At 43.8% G+C, this 14,690-nt stretch overlaps 1 protein-coding gene across 1 annotated transcript; it reads right to left on the reverse strand.

Annotated features, from left to right (window-relative positions):
• Window positions 1-35: 35 nt before the first annotated feature.
• Window positions 36-8,129, reverse strand: LOC119331345 (pollen receptor-like kinase 4). The gene is made up of 5 exons (XM_037604513.1): window positions 7,593-8,129; window positions 7,451-7,529; window positions 1,507-1,793; window positions 1,040-1,421; window positions 36-941 (listed from the first exon to the last, which is right to left on the reverse strand). Exons 1-5 carry the CDS (start codon window positions 8,127-8,129, stop codon window positions 277-279), a joined length of 1,950 nt encoding a protein of 649 aa, XP_037460410.1. The 3' UTR covers window positions 36-276.
• Window positions 8,130-14,690: the final 6,561 nt, after the last annotated feature.

Here is a 14,690-nt window from a genome sequence, read left to right on the forward strand (position 1 = left end):
GTTCGCAACTTCGCATGCCACCCCTGCAACAATTATCAATATCATACGAAGGAAAATTAACACAAATGAAACGGCCTTATTCTGACACGAACAATCCCCCCTACGACTGACTGACGACAACATCATCCCACAATCAACCCCTCCATTTTCCTCAACAAACTCTAACGATTCATACACGCACGCACCAAGCCGTGACGAGTTTACATACCCCTGGCATGGATGCACGCACGGAGCAACCAGCCAGTCGACCCAAGAATTTCATATGTTTGCTATACGTTACGTCGAGAGGGAGTGCGGGTGGTCGCTGGCGGCGCCGGCGCCGCCGCCGTCGCTGAGGTAGGACGAGGCGGTGCTGCTGTCGTCGGCGGGGTCGCGCTCGCGGACCTCCTCGATGCGCGCCAGCGCCTCCTTGATGTCCCAGCGCACGGCGACGTCGGTGTCGCAGCAGCCGAGCCCGACCTTGAGCAGCTTCACCATCTCGCCCTCGGCGCTGCGGGTGTCGCGCATGTCCTTGTCGAACACCTCGCCGGTCCACTCCTCCCGCACCACCGAGTGCACCCAGCCGGCCAGGTCCGTCGTGCCCTCCCGCCCCTTCCGGAGGTAGTTGGTCGGGAACCGGCCGGTCAGCAGCTCCAGCACCAGGATGCCCAGCGTCCACACGTCGCTCTTCTTGCTCGCCCGCCCCGCCGCCGTGCACTCGGGCGCCTTGTACGCCACCATCACCTGCGACGCGTGGCTCGGCGTCACCACGGGCACCAGCGCGTAGTCGCTCAGGATGGGCTCCAGCTCGGCGTTCAGGAGCACGTTGGAGGACTTGAGGTGCCCGTGCGGCACGGTGAGCATCGGCAGCTCCTCGTACAGGTACGCCAGCCCGCGCGCCACCCCCTTGATGATCTTCAGCCGCGCCGGCCAGTCCAGCCGCGGCAGGCTCGACGTCGCTCCTGCATTGCATTGCATGCACTCATCAGACGTCCATCACGTCTCACATCGATCGGCACTCCAGGACGCACATGAAACATGTATGATCAGTTATCATTACCGCCATGGAGGATTTGAGCCAGGCCGCCGTTGACCATGTGCTCCGTGACGAACAGCTTCTCGTCCTTCTTGTAGAGGTAGGCGACGACGGGGAGGAGGTTGGGGTGGACGAGACGGCCGAGGCGTCGCATGTGCTCGTTGAAGTCCGCCCGCCCGGCGCCGTTCATCTCCTTGAACCGCTTCACCACCATGGGCTTCCCGTCAACCAGGGTCGCCTTGTACGACGCGCCGAAGTTGCCGCTGCCGAGCACCTCCGCCGACGCCCGGAGCAGGTCCTCCAGCTCGAACCGCTCCCGGCCCTCCTGGAGGAACACCAGCCCGTCGCGCCGCCCTCCGCGCTTGGACGGCACCGGCGCCACCACGCCGCGCTGCTCCGAGTCAGCCTGCACACGCGCGCACGATCATGTAAGTGTCAGTGCTGCTTCAGTTCAAGAGTTTTAACCCGACCACAAAATGCCTGCCGCTCACCTGTGCGATCTTGATGGACTTGTCGGCGGTAGACTGCATCTTGGCAATGCCGCCTCCATCGCCGGGTGTCTCAGTAGCGTCGGCCGGCTCGTCGTTGTCCTTGCGGCGGGAGACGAGCGCCGTGATTATGCCGATGATGGCGAGGAGGCCGCCGAACGCCACCACCGCGATGGCGATGATCATGAGGACCCTCATGCTGTCTGATGAGTCCGACGAATCTGAAGCGCCGAGAAGCGCCGATGGAGGGCACGCAACGTCGAGCGGCGCGCCGCAGAGGTCCGTGTTGCCTGAGGATTCCAGGGGCAAGTAATTAGGATGAGACTTGAGAGGGTGCATACATCGTAGCAAGATTACACATAAGCAATTTGGTGTGTTTCTTAGGTTTGTCCTAATGCAAATGTTGCACCAATGTCTACGGGTGTATCTAGGTCTCAGTCGACTCAGACTTAATCAAGTCTCACTCAAGTGAGATAACATGTAACAAAGAAAAAAGAAAAACTGAAAATAAAATTGCGTGGATCTCAATGTAAGATCCTACGAATATAGCATTGACTGAGACTTGAATGTCCACACGTATAGAATAGTTTGGTCACATGGCCAAACACTTTTTTGATTATCTGGATAGCCTTATTCTCGGTGTTTCTTTACTCTTTTTAAATTCTGTTACCTATATTGTGTTCTCTCATATTTCCTGAACAAGTTTTTCATCCTCATCTCTCCTATATATGACATCATTAGCACCGCTAGAACCATTATTATTCAAAGCAAATAAAGTTTTTTCAAATATCAAAATCAGCAACTGAATCCTGTAGCTAAATATATAGTATGTGATATAGATAATATATGTTATTAAATCTTGATTCAGCTGTGCAGACACCTTAACTCTAACATTAACTACATTTAATATAAGTATGTTTATCTTTATTTTTTATGAACTGTATTTTCTTAACAATTTTGTTTCTCAACAAAAGAGAAATATGGATTTAACAAATTTATTTGATTTTCAAAGGTTCGTATTGTTTTTAGTTGGATTTTTTTACTTGTTCGGGCTCGAGTGCTATCCCAGCAAATTTCCATGTGACGACGCTAAAAATAAGTATGATTTATACTAAAATGTTACACTTTATAAACTTGTTTTACCATATTACAATTTAATATGTATGTGTTCTACTATTTAGTTGGCATAGCTAATCACATAACAATGTTGATAGCTATTAATTAAAATGTTTTTTTAATAGTTGCAACACGTATTATAAAAAAATTGATCATCTTTGTGCTCAATTTAAACACTATTCTCTAACAGCAATTACATCATTTTGTCATTTTGGACACACTGCGACTTAAGAAAACCATGACAAAAAGTTGCTAAAATGTTAAAAGGATTAAAAAAAAAACACATCTCGTTGAATTGATATTTGGAATTTTCCGAATTATAGTGTATATGTATAGTGTCATGTGTTCTTATGTATATTTTAACATTCTTACATATCGTTGTAGAGATTGCTAAAGCATGTGTCTTAATAATGGGTTACGGTGGTTGATGCTAAGTAGGCAAATTTATAGAAATTTCTAGAGGATAAATTAAACAATTTTATGTTTTTTATATCCATTTTTCATGGTGAAATATGTCTTACAAGAAATAGTAGATTCAATAATAAGTTAACATTATTGCTGGTATTAAAACATCATGTCTTATCGTTATCACCAAGAAACACAAAAATGATGTTAATGTAAACTATTTGAATATTTGATATGTTCACCATAATGCGCTTGGTACCATCTGGTGTACGCCAAGTGTTCCTACTTGTTTCTGTCAAATAATAGGTCTTGCAAGAAATTAAACATTAACATCTAGTTAACATATATTTCAGTGTAATTTGTATGATGACCAGCCTAGCTAAACTCGTCAATGCTAATCAGATTGATTTGTACATATCTGATGCACCTTGTAGTTTGTGATGTGGCATCATCCCAATAGAATTAACAAAAAGTTTTATGGTGTTAACAATGCATGTTCCATGAAAGAATCGGTCAAGTAGAATAATCAAAACAAGATAATAAAACATAAGTAGAATCATATTCACCAAATTCAAAGCTGCATACCTAGTAACAATCGTTACTCCAAACATCTTGGATATGATATTGAAGGAGTGGCCAACCAAGGTTTCCAAATGGATAGGATATGGTATTTATATATGTGAGATATATATCCTAGTACGTATGGATTCAAAAGCTTAAGAAAAGCATCACTCTATGATTGTAAAAGAACAATAGTCGATTCTATTCATATCTGCCTAATTCCTATTACTTTAGCGGGATTGCTCATGACTATGTAATTGCAATAGGCATAGGTATGAGTTGAATCATTGATTGGGTAATTTTAACTTTTTTCTTCACCTCCTCCAGATCACAAATGATATCAAATTAGATTTACGATTCATTTTTTATGTTGGCCAATAAATAATGAGCTACAAAACTATTCATTCTTTTTTTGTGTCACGACATATTACTCCTCGAGAGCACGTTGGATCCCTTTTAAGAGTGACATTGTATGTCCAATATATTGATCAAAAGATGAAGGCTAGAATGAAAATAATAATGTTAAAAGAGAAAATGGAGAACAATCGTCTAGCTACAGTAGGGGCGGATGCAACCAAGAAGGTAATTGGATGTTTTCGGGTGGTTCATACTAAGGATAAGAGCTAGGGCTTGTTGAGGGGTAGTCATGATTTTAGCTTTGCTGACAACAACTTGTAGGGACATTTATTGTGATATTCCTTTCATTGGGTGCGGGCCTTCTATTCCACAAAAACAAAAACGCAGTTTCATTCTTTCATATACTAGGTATTATTTACTTGGAAAAGACAATGTTCCATACTAAATAATATGGGTCCATAACCAAGATTTCCAATGCCTTAGATCTTGTAGCACTTATCAATGAGGCCCTATCGATTACTATTCCACAAAAGGAATCCATTTTCTTTCTGAACTACGAAATCCCCCTGCCCGGATTAAGGAAAATATAATATAATAGGATAAAACAAAATGGGTGACCAAAACAAAGATGATCAACCAAAAGGGATATACGTTGTAAGTTATATATATTGTAGGGAGAGCAATTCAATGTTAAATCATCTCCTTGCCAAGAAGAAGATACAGGTTCGGTTCACATCGCTTGCCTGCTTAATTTAGTAAATTATCACAACTTCCCTCTAGACTTAGCTACCCATTGAAGTCTCACCTATTATTGACATGTTTATTCTAGTACATATAAGGAACTGCTAAGAAAGAAAAGCTAAAAATACCACATATCTTGTTCTAGCAAGATATTGGGTAATTCTTTGTTTTTATTCCGAATCTTTCTATTTTGAACTCAGTTAATGGTGAAATTTACGATATTGATGCTTTTATCACATTACCTTTTATGTTACACTTCATAGAGCATACCTTGTGGAATATTATATCTTAAATATTTCCTCTCCCATTATCCACATCCCTTTATTTTTACTTCACATCCTAGAATATCATTATTTCGTAGCTATCTAGCACAACAAACAATACCCCACCACAAGAAGTTTTGAGGGTAGTACAACTAATTTAGTAGATACATTCATCTTCTTAGGGCGTCTATAGTGGAATTAGTCAAATCCGGGTCTTCAAACACCCGTGGACGCGCCCAGGCGAGTCTGTGGGCAGTGACCGGCCAGTCCTCAAATTCCCTCACCTGCATCCCGACACCTCATACTAGAAATCTTAAATCCATACAAAAGCATGCAAAGAAAATAAATCGACGTACTACCGTAGATCAACTACCCTAGTCCTCATCGAAGATATCCACTGTCTCCATACCTGGCTACGGGTACATGTCTGGCAGACGCAGCTCCGGCTCGTCCGCGTCGGCCTCCGCATCCATCTCTGCTTCGACCTCGTCAAAGAGTTTGTAGGTCGCCGCCACTCCTACCAGATGAACTGCCGGTTGGCCTTCACATAGGTCTTATCCTAGCGTCCAGGATGGCCTGCTGTTCCGCCATTTCGTCTGCTTGGGTGATGGCGAAGGCTGCCTCCGTGTCCTCCATGTTGAAGCCCGGAGCTGGCGCTAGCCCCTGCTCCGGTTGCTCCGCCTCATCCTCCTCCGGATCCGCCACCTCCATCGGAGCCGGTTGATCTTGCTCTCCCTCCTCCTCCTCCGCCTGCTCCTCCTCCTCCATCTCCGGCGAGTCGGGAGGCAGCCCGGGATGGATGTGGGCGGCGCGCGTGGCGCCTCGCCTAGGTCGCCTGCTCGATCTGGTACCGGTGCTATGATGTGAGCATAGCGTACATGGTTATCTTTTGTCGGACCATGAAGAAGCCGAAGGAAGAGCGGCAGAGCGGGAGAGAGGAGATGGATGGGCTTGGTCCGGCGGCGTGGAGATGGGGAAGGTGGATGGGCTAGGGTTGGGGGACGCCGGCCAGCTTAAATAGCCGAATTTGGCCTCGGGCGGCGAGCCGGACCGGCGCCACATGGCGTTCACACCCCCCACCGGAGAAGACGTCTGTTGGACCACCGAGTTTTCGGGCGATTCCGCGGGAGCCCCATCGTCAGTCCGACGTGCCCAAACGCTCCCATATCCGTCCCATATTTCGGCTGGATATAAGGGGTGACGGTCAGCCCGAGCGTTTGAGGCTCATTTGAGGTGCCGTTTAGATCGAATTTTCAGGACCGGTCAGTGACCAAGCCATCCGCCTGGACATTTGAGGTTGCTTTGCGGTGCCCTGACGTCTGAGACCGGTTTAGGGTTCCTCTTACTTCTGCTTGTTCTTGGTTTAGGAAAGGTTAGCGTTGTAGAGCTACGATATGAGCCATGTGATTTCTTCTCCGTAAGTCACATCCTAGACACATCAGTGTTGAAGTATGTGACGACTGATGGCGCTCCTAACAATTCAGCTTTAGAGCATTGTTAATAGTATAGCGGGCTGTTAGTTATATGCTATTGCCATATCATCTATTGTTAATCTTATAACCGAATAACAGTTAGCTATGAATATATACTACTATAATCCACCTTACACTCTCATAGAGTTTCTAGGAGCACATGTGTGCTGTTTGTTGTTCATCTGTAACCTGCTTCTCTTTTCCCTTCTATTCTCTTTCCTCCACCTCAGCAAAAATATATAAATTCTAGCCCACTTACATCACTCTATTATATTTGCTCTTATATTTTCTTAACATGTTTAATAATAAAACTTTAAACATTAGTAGTATATTGAATTTATTCGCAGAAAAAGATAGTATATTGAAAAAGAATTAGTAGAGTACTTGTGTCCCTTCTCCCAGGCACTGTTTGCTTAGCCAGCTAAGCAAGGCATATCCACGTTAATTTATATTAATTTCGAGGGGGTTCATTTTTTTCTTGACCTGGTTTTTTTTTTTTTGCGAGGATCTTGACCTGGTTCTTGCAGCGAAAGCTACTACCGGCTCTCTACTCCATCAATCTTTAGTTCCCTGGAATTAATAATAACTTGCTGAACTGAGCGCGGCAAATGCCAAAATGAAAAATTAAGTTTGGCTCCGTTACAACCAAACCATCCTATTACGACTACTAACTAATTTTAACGCTACCTCTACCTACAATTAACTGCACTCGAATGAAAATAATTTAAGATTCACACAAAACAATTCCAAGCACGATCGAACGAAAGCCACATGCAGCAAGCTAAGGCCTTGTACAATGGGAGGTGCTTAGAGAGGTGCTTAGAAAAATAAATCGAGTTTTTCAAGCACCAGTGTCTATTTTTATAGAAAAGACGCTTAGTTAAGCGTCTAACCTGTACAAATAAGCATCGGTGCTTAAGGAAAGCCTGGTTTATTTTTCTATAAGCACTTCTCCTAAGCACCTCCCATTGTACATGGCCTAATTAAACGTACGTGCAAGTCGTCGTGCAATGAACGAAGGAACGAACTCACCTTCGAACGAGGCGGCCTTGAACCGCCGGAGGCCTTGCGGGATGGGGCCGGAGAGTCGGTTGTGGGAGACGTCGAAGAGCTGGAGGTCCTTCTGGTCGAAGTCCGGGATGTTGCCCTGGAAGCGGTTCCTGGCGAGCTGCACCACGAGCAGCTTGGGCGAGGTGATGGTGTCCGGGATGGCGCCCGTGAAGGCGTTGTCGGCGAGGAAGAGCTTCCTGAGCCCCATCATGGCTTCGAAGGTGTCGCCGGGGATTTCGCCGCTGAGGCGGTTCCGGGAGAGGTAGAGCATCTTGAGCGCCGGGAGCTCGGTGAGCCCGGGCGGGAACGGGCCGGTGAGGTTGTTGTTGGCGAAGCTGAGCACGCGGAGGGACGTGAGGGCCGCGAGCGGGGCCATGTCGGGGGCGTTGCCCTGGAGGCCGAGGTACTCCAGGCGGATGCCGAGCACCTTGTTGGAGGAGCACTTTACCGCGTACCAGATCGGGTCCTGGCACGGGCCGGTGCTGGCGGAGGAGACCCACTGGTCGAGCGGCGCCGGGGGGCGGTCGCCGGATGGCCCGCGCAGGGTCGCCCGGAGCGCCAGCAGCACGTCGCCCTCGGACGCCGCCGCCGCCGCCGCGACGAGGGCGGCCAGGGCCAGGAGGAGGAGCAGCCCGGCCGCGCCGGCGCCGTCGCCGGCCATGGCGAGCGCGGCGCGCGCGTGTGGCGGAGGATTAATTAATGGGAGGCGTGCGCGCGCGCCGGCGGCTAAAGAAAGGCGGGAGCCTGGAGGTGGTGGGGAGGAGGAGGGACGACGCGACGACGGAGGTGGCGGGGAGAGCTAAGAATAGGCGTGGCGGGCGGCCGGGCGGTGCGTGCCGGGCGCATGCGGAGTGGCCGCGGCTTAGGTTCCGAGGCCGGGGCACAGCCTGGCCTGGCGCGCGCGTGTGAACTCTCTGACATAGGCCCCAACGTCTCCCTTGTTCGTCGTCTTCGTTGGTTCGTCTCGTCATTGTCTGTAAACTACTCCTGCATTCCGGCGAGACGGGTGAACATGCTCGCACGTAACGTGCGTACGGGATGACATGTTTGGCACTGTAATTTCGTAACAAGATGAACATGAGACGCGGCGACAACGAGACCTGATGATCCGATGCAGCCAGCTGCTACTGGCAAGTCCAGGTAGTGGTAGCAGTGTAGCGCCCACGATATTGGCGATGTGAGTATGTTGACCCGTGAGTATATGTATTCCAACAAAGTGTAGCACGACAGGAACGAGGGAGATCTGCAGATGTCGCTGTGGGGATATTCCTCGTGCTAATTAATTAACCCAACTGATGTGATCCCTAAAAGCCGTCCAAACTTGGCACCTTGTTGTGCTATTGCTCTCTCCGTTCTAAAATAAGTTTTATGTTCGTTTAAGTTTCCCTCACAAAAAAGAAAAAAAAACTTCTTTAAGTTTGATCATGTATACAGAAAAACTTACTAACATCTTCAAAATTAAATTTATACAACATGAAAAATATGTTTTACAATGAATCTAGTGAAACCAATTTGGTATTGTAGATATTGATATATTTTGCAATAAATTTGATCAAACTTAAAGATGCTTGACTTAGGACAAACTTAGCATTTCAAGTATTTTTGAAAGGGGGATATATACTAAAGAAATAGAGTAACACTATAATGTTTATGTGTAATACAAATGATTGTTTTTCCAACTGATCGATAAATCTTCAATAAGAAAGGCACAAATCATTTGGACTTCACGAAAGTTGGCCCCATGATTTTAATGATGGGTACTAAAAATTATGTTAATAAAGGAAAATATGAGAAAACTATATACAAAAGCTAACTACTATTCCTCCGATCCATATAAATTGTCTCAGCCGGGATTAGTAGCTATATAACAAAAGGAACAACATTAAGAAAATAGATTTATTATTTCACATCTAGATATAAAATAGTTACCTCACATCTAACTCTATCACCATAGGATGGAAGGCCTTTAAGATTCGTTCTTTTTTCTCAGCACAGCGCGTTGTTTTTTTCTCACGTTTTTTAGGGGTGTTCTTCCGCAGACTGCGCTTGCACTAGTTTGTTTCACGTATCGATCCATAGGTTTTTATTGAACGCTTTTTTGCACATCGTTTTGGGGTCTGTGGTCGATTTTGCACGTATGTGTAGCTGCATGCATGGGTTGTAGCTCGTGCAAACACACCCTGCATCACATTATTAGTTACATTTTTTTCCTTATTTGTTATCTTACCGCAAGAGGTGAAAAATGAAAAAAATGGACAAGCCACACGCATTTTTTGTTTGTTTTTGTTCGTTAATTTTTTTTTTGGATCAAACATGTATGTATCGTGCAAAATTGTTTTGTTCACATGCATGTACCTTGGGTCGTGCTGGTGTTTGCGTTGTCGAGCCGGTTTTTCGTGTCGCACTGGTGGCCGTTTTTCTCATCATCTTCCATGTTTGCTTACGTGTGAGTATATGATCCTCTGTTTCACATATGTTGTGTCACATCGGGGTGAGATTTAGCAACATCTTATCTAAATTTTCAAATGTACAATCTTTTGTTGCTGAAATTTTCAGGCAGCGTTTTGATCCGCGTCACATTGTCGACCCATTTCGCGATTTATGTCTGTTGTTGGCCGGCTATGTGACGTCGCGCACATTGGGGGCGTTTTGCGGAACGCATTTGTTGTCGGGTTGTGTCAATTTTCACTTTGTGCGGGCAGCAGCTTTTCTCACTCTACATTGTGGGTGCGGGTTCAATTTTTGTATAGAATAACATGACACTTTGCTCTCACTCTCTTTCTTCCGTTGAGCTAATGTTCAGTTTTTTTATTTTTGCTTTTTTTATTTTTCTATTTCTTCTTTTCTTTTTAGTATTGTGTAGTTGTCCGAGTTACAAATCCTCCCTTGACTCGCATTTAGGCCCATAAATTGTTTCATTCCAGTTGCAAACCCATCCTTGACTCGCAACTAGGCATGCAATTTGTGTTTCCCGATAAAAAGTCCACGCTTAACTCGCAATTAGGCTCGTAGTTTGTAGTTGTCCCAAGTGCAAGTACCTTGGGTCGTGTTGGTGTTTGCGTTGTAGAGCCAGTTTTTCGTGTCGCACTGGTGGCCATTTTTCTCATTGTCTTTCATGTTTGCGTAAGTGTGAGTATATGATCCTCTGTTTCACATAGATTGTGACACATCGAGATGAGATTTAGCAATGACTTATCTAAATTTTCAAATGTACAATCTTTTGTTGCTGAAATTTCTATGCAGCGTTTTGATCCGTGTCACATTGTCGACCCGTTTCACGATTTCCTCCCATTGTTGGCCGGCTATGTGACGTAGCGCACTGGGGCGTTTCGCGCCTTGCATTTGTTGCCAGAATTGTGTCATTTTTCACTTCGTGTGGGCAGCAACTTTTCTCACTTTATGTTGTTGGTGCCGGCAGAATTGTGTCACTCATTGCTCTCACTCTCTTTCTTCCGCTTAGCTACTGTTTAGTTTTTTATTTTTCTATTTCCTCTTAGTTTTGTGTAGTTGTTCGAGTTACAAATTCACCCTTGACTCGCATTTAGGCCCATAATTATTTTCATTCTAGTTGCAAAACTCATTCTTGGCTCGCAACTAGGAATGCAATTTGCTTTTCATCCCGATCACAAGTCCATGCTCAACTCGCAACTGGGCTCATAGTTTGTAGTTGTCCCAGTTGCAAGTACTCCCTCCTTTTTATTTAGTCCGCATATTAGCTTTGGTCAAAGTCAAGCTTTGTAAGTTTTGACTAAGTTTATAAACAAAAATATTAATATATACAATAAAAAATCAATATCACTAGATTCATTATTGAATGTACTTTCACATCATATAGATTTGTTATGGTAAATGTTTATATATTTTTCTACAAACTTGGTCAAACTTTGCAAAGTTTGACTTCGGTCAAACCTAATATGCAGACTAAATAAAAACAGAGGGAGTATGTCCTTGACTCGCACCTTGTATCATAGTTTTATGTACTTGTCCCAGTTGCAAGTCCATCCTCGTCTTGCATCTCATATCGTAGTCTTGCGTAGCTGTCCCAGTTGTAAGTACACCCTCGAATCGCAGCTGGGCCTGTAGTTTATTTCATCCCAGTTGCAAACCCACCCTTGACTCGCAACTCGGCATGTGTTTTGCTTTTATTCCGGTTGCAGATCCACCCTTGACTCGCAACTGATCCCGTAGTTTGTTTTATCCTAGTTGCAAGTCGACTCTTGACTCGTAAATGGGCTCATAGTCCGAAGTTACCCTTGTTGCAAGTCCATCATCCATTCCTAATTGGGCTCGTAGTTGTCCGAGTTGCAACTCTATCCTCGGCTCACAACTGGAGCTTGGGTTTTAATTGTTTTTCATCCTAGTTCCAAGTCCACCCTTATAGTTTGTTTCATCCCAATTGCAAGTCAATACTTGACTCGCAACTAGACTCGTAGTTTCATATAGTTGTCTCGGTTGCAAGTCCACCCTCATGACTCACAACTCGTCTCGCCGTTTTTTGTAGTTGTCCAAGTTGCAAGTCGAGTCCGCCCTCGACTCACAACTCGTATCATACTTTTGTGTAGTTGTCCTAGTTGAAAGTACACCCTCGACTCGCAACAAGGCCCATAGTTTGTTTCATCCCACTTTCTAGTTCACCCTTGACTCACAACTTGGCAATGTTTAGTTTTTCATCCTGGTTGCGGGTCCACCCTTGACTCGCAACTGGGCTCGTAGTTTGTTTCATCCCAATTGCCAGTCGACCCTTTACTCACAACTAGGCTCATTGTTTCGTAGTTGTCTTAATTGCAAAGTCCATCCTCAACTGGCTACTGGAATCATGGTTAGTTGTTTTCCTAGTTGTAAGTCCATCATCAACTCGCAACTAGGCCCATAGTTTGTTGTTGTCCCAGTTCCAAGTCCACACTCGACTCGCAACTGGGATGTGTTTTGTTTTTCATTTCAGTTGCAAGTCCACCCTCAACTCACAACTCATATCATTGTTTCATATAGTTGTCTCAGTTACAAGTCGACCTTGACTCGCAACCAAGCCCCTAGTTTGTTTTATCCTAGTTGCAAGCCCACCGTTCGCAACTGGGGCCAGTGTTTTGTCTTTCATCCCAGTTACAAGTCCACCATTGAATCGCAACTGGAACTGTAATTTGTTTCATCCTAGTTGCAAGTTGACCCTTGACTCGCAACTAGGCTCATAGTTTCGTAGTTGTCTCGGTTGCAAGTCCACCTTTGACTCACAATTAGGCTAATAGTTCTCCTAGTTGCAAGCCCACCCTCAACTCGCAATTAGGCATGTGTTTTTGTTTTTCATCCTAGTTGCAAGTACACGCTTGAAACGCAACTGGGACCGTAGTTTGTTTCATCCCAGTTGCAAAGTGGACCCTTGACAAGTCAACACTTGACTCGCAACTGGCCTCATAGTTTGTAGCTGTCCCAGTTGTAAGTTTATCCTCAACTCGCAACTCACCTCGTAGTTCTCCTAGTTGCAAGCCCACCCTTTGACTCACAACTAGGCTTGTGCTTTGTTTTTCAACACGCAACTTGCCCCGACCCCTAGTTCCATGTCCAACCCCAACATGTAAACTCACTTGACCCAGTTGCATGCCCAAGCTAAACATGCAACTCATGCCCGACATAGTTGCATGTCCATTCTCGGCACGCAATTCGTCCCCAACCAAGTAGCCCTATATAGTTGTATATTTGTTTTTGCAAATACATGTCCTTTTTTGTAATACACACTCTATGTTTTTCTGTATACACGTGGAACATTTTTTAACACACACTAAACATTTAAAAAAAATACATGATGAATATTTTTTTTCAAATACAGGCCCAAGCATTTTCTAGATTCCTACTGATCACTTTTTTGAATGGTATGAATTTTTTTTAAAAAATATGCGAACATTTTATTTACAATGCATAATTTTTTCCTAGAAAATTTCATGCTCTCTTAAAGGCGTGAAGTTTCTTTTGAGAAGTTGTCATGAACGTTTCTCTAAATAGTATGTTTTATTCATTCTATAATCTTTTTTTTGAACATCACAAAACATTCTTCTGAAATGCATAATTTTTTAAAATGTCAACATTTTTAAAATAGTGCAAACAAATTTTTTATTGAAAATTTATTACTAAAATAAAGATAGTATAAATTTATTCGTTTTCTCAAGTTTGGAATTTTTTAATGTGTCCACACTCTAAAACCTATTCGGGGATTTTCAAAAAGTTTCCATGTATTCAAAATTTGTTCGAGAAGAAATTGTTTGGAATGCCAAATTTTGTTTTTGTTTTTCAAAAAAATCAGAATTATATAGTTTATTCACATTTTAAAAATAGTTTTTGAAATTTCAAAATCATTTGTGTTTTTAGAAATACTCGACATTTCAAAAAAGTCACATTCCTTTAAAAAGGTTTCCAAAAATTTCAAACGTGTCTTCTAGTCTGGACGTTGTGCTCTATATGTTAGCATCATGTATTAGTTGTAGTGGTAGGAGCTCTCGTTCCTTTGTATGAGGTCCCGAGTTCAATTCATACCCAGTGCACTAGGGTTACTTTCAAAAAAATATTGTCCCGCTTTAGTCATGAAAAAGACAAATAAGATGGGACATGGATTTGGTGAACGTGGTTCCACGCACACCTTTTATGAATAGTAAATTCGAAAAAATACTAGAAAAAACAAAAAAGATATAGACATTTTTTGTAGCATAGTTAGTCAACCGATATACCTGCATATGAAGTTTCACAAAGAATTTACATCCTTATTATTCTGGGCAAAAATGACAAAAATCAAAGCTATATTAAGAAACACTATTTAATGAATAGTGAGGTCCCAATTGTATTTTCTTCACTAAGAATACCACAGGTGTCAATACTTTATGAAACTTTACACGTGAGTAGAATGGTCGACCAAGTTTGTTGCCGCAAATTTTTAGTTTTTTTTTTTCAATTTTCCTAGTATATATTTTGAATTTGCTATTCACGTGGGTGTGCGTAGAACCATGTACAACTTTGTATTTTTGAATATGTCATAACTTAGATGTGAGATAATATCTCACATCTATATGTTGTATAGTCAGACCCTTAAGAAAAGTAACAAAAATAGCACAGACTAAACTTGCATAGTTTTAAAAAAGTTAGTGGGGGAAGGAGAACTGACCCCCCTCTCAAGTAGCCCTAGGCGTTTGGTTAATTTGGTTAATACGGCTCGGGTAAAACGGTTATTTGGTAAAAAAAT

This window comes from Triticum dicoccoides, chromosome 7A, assembly GCF_002162155.2.
Source record: "Triticum dicoccoides isolate Atlit2015 ecotype Zavitan chromosome 7A, WEW_v2.0, whole genome shotgun sequence".
In the NCBI taxonomy this organism is placed as follows: Eukaryota; Viridiplantae; Streptophyta; class Magnoliopsida; order Poales; family Poaceae; genus Triticum; species Triticum dicoccoides.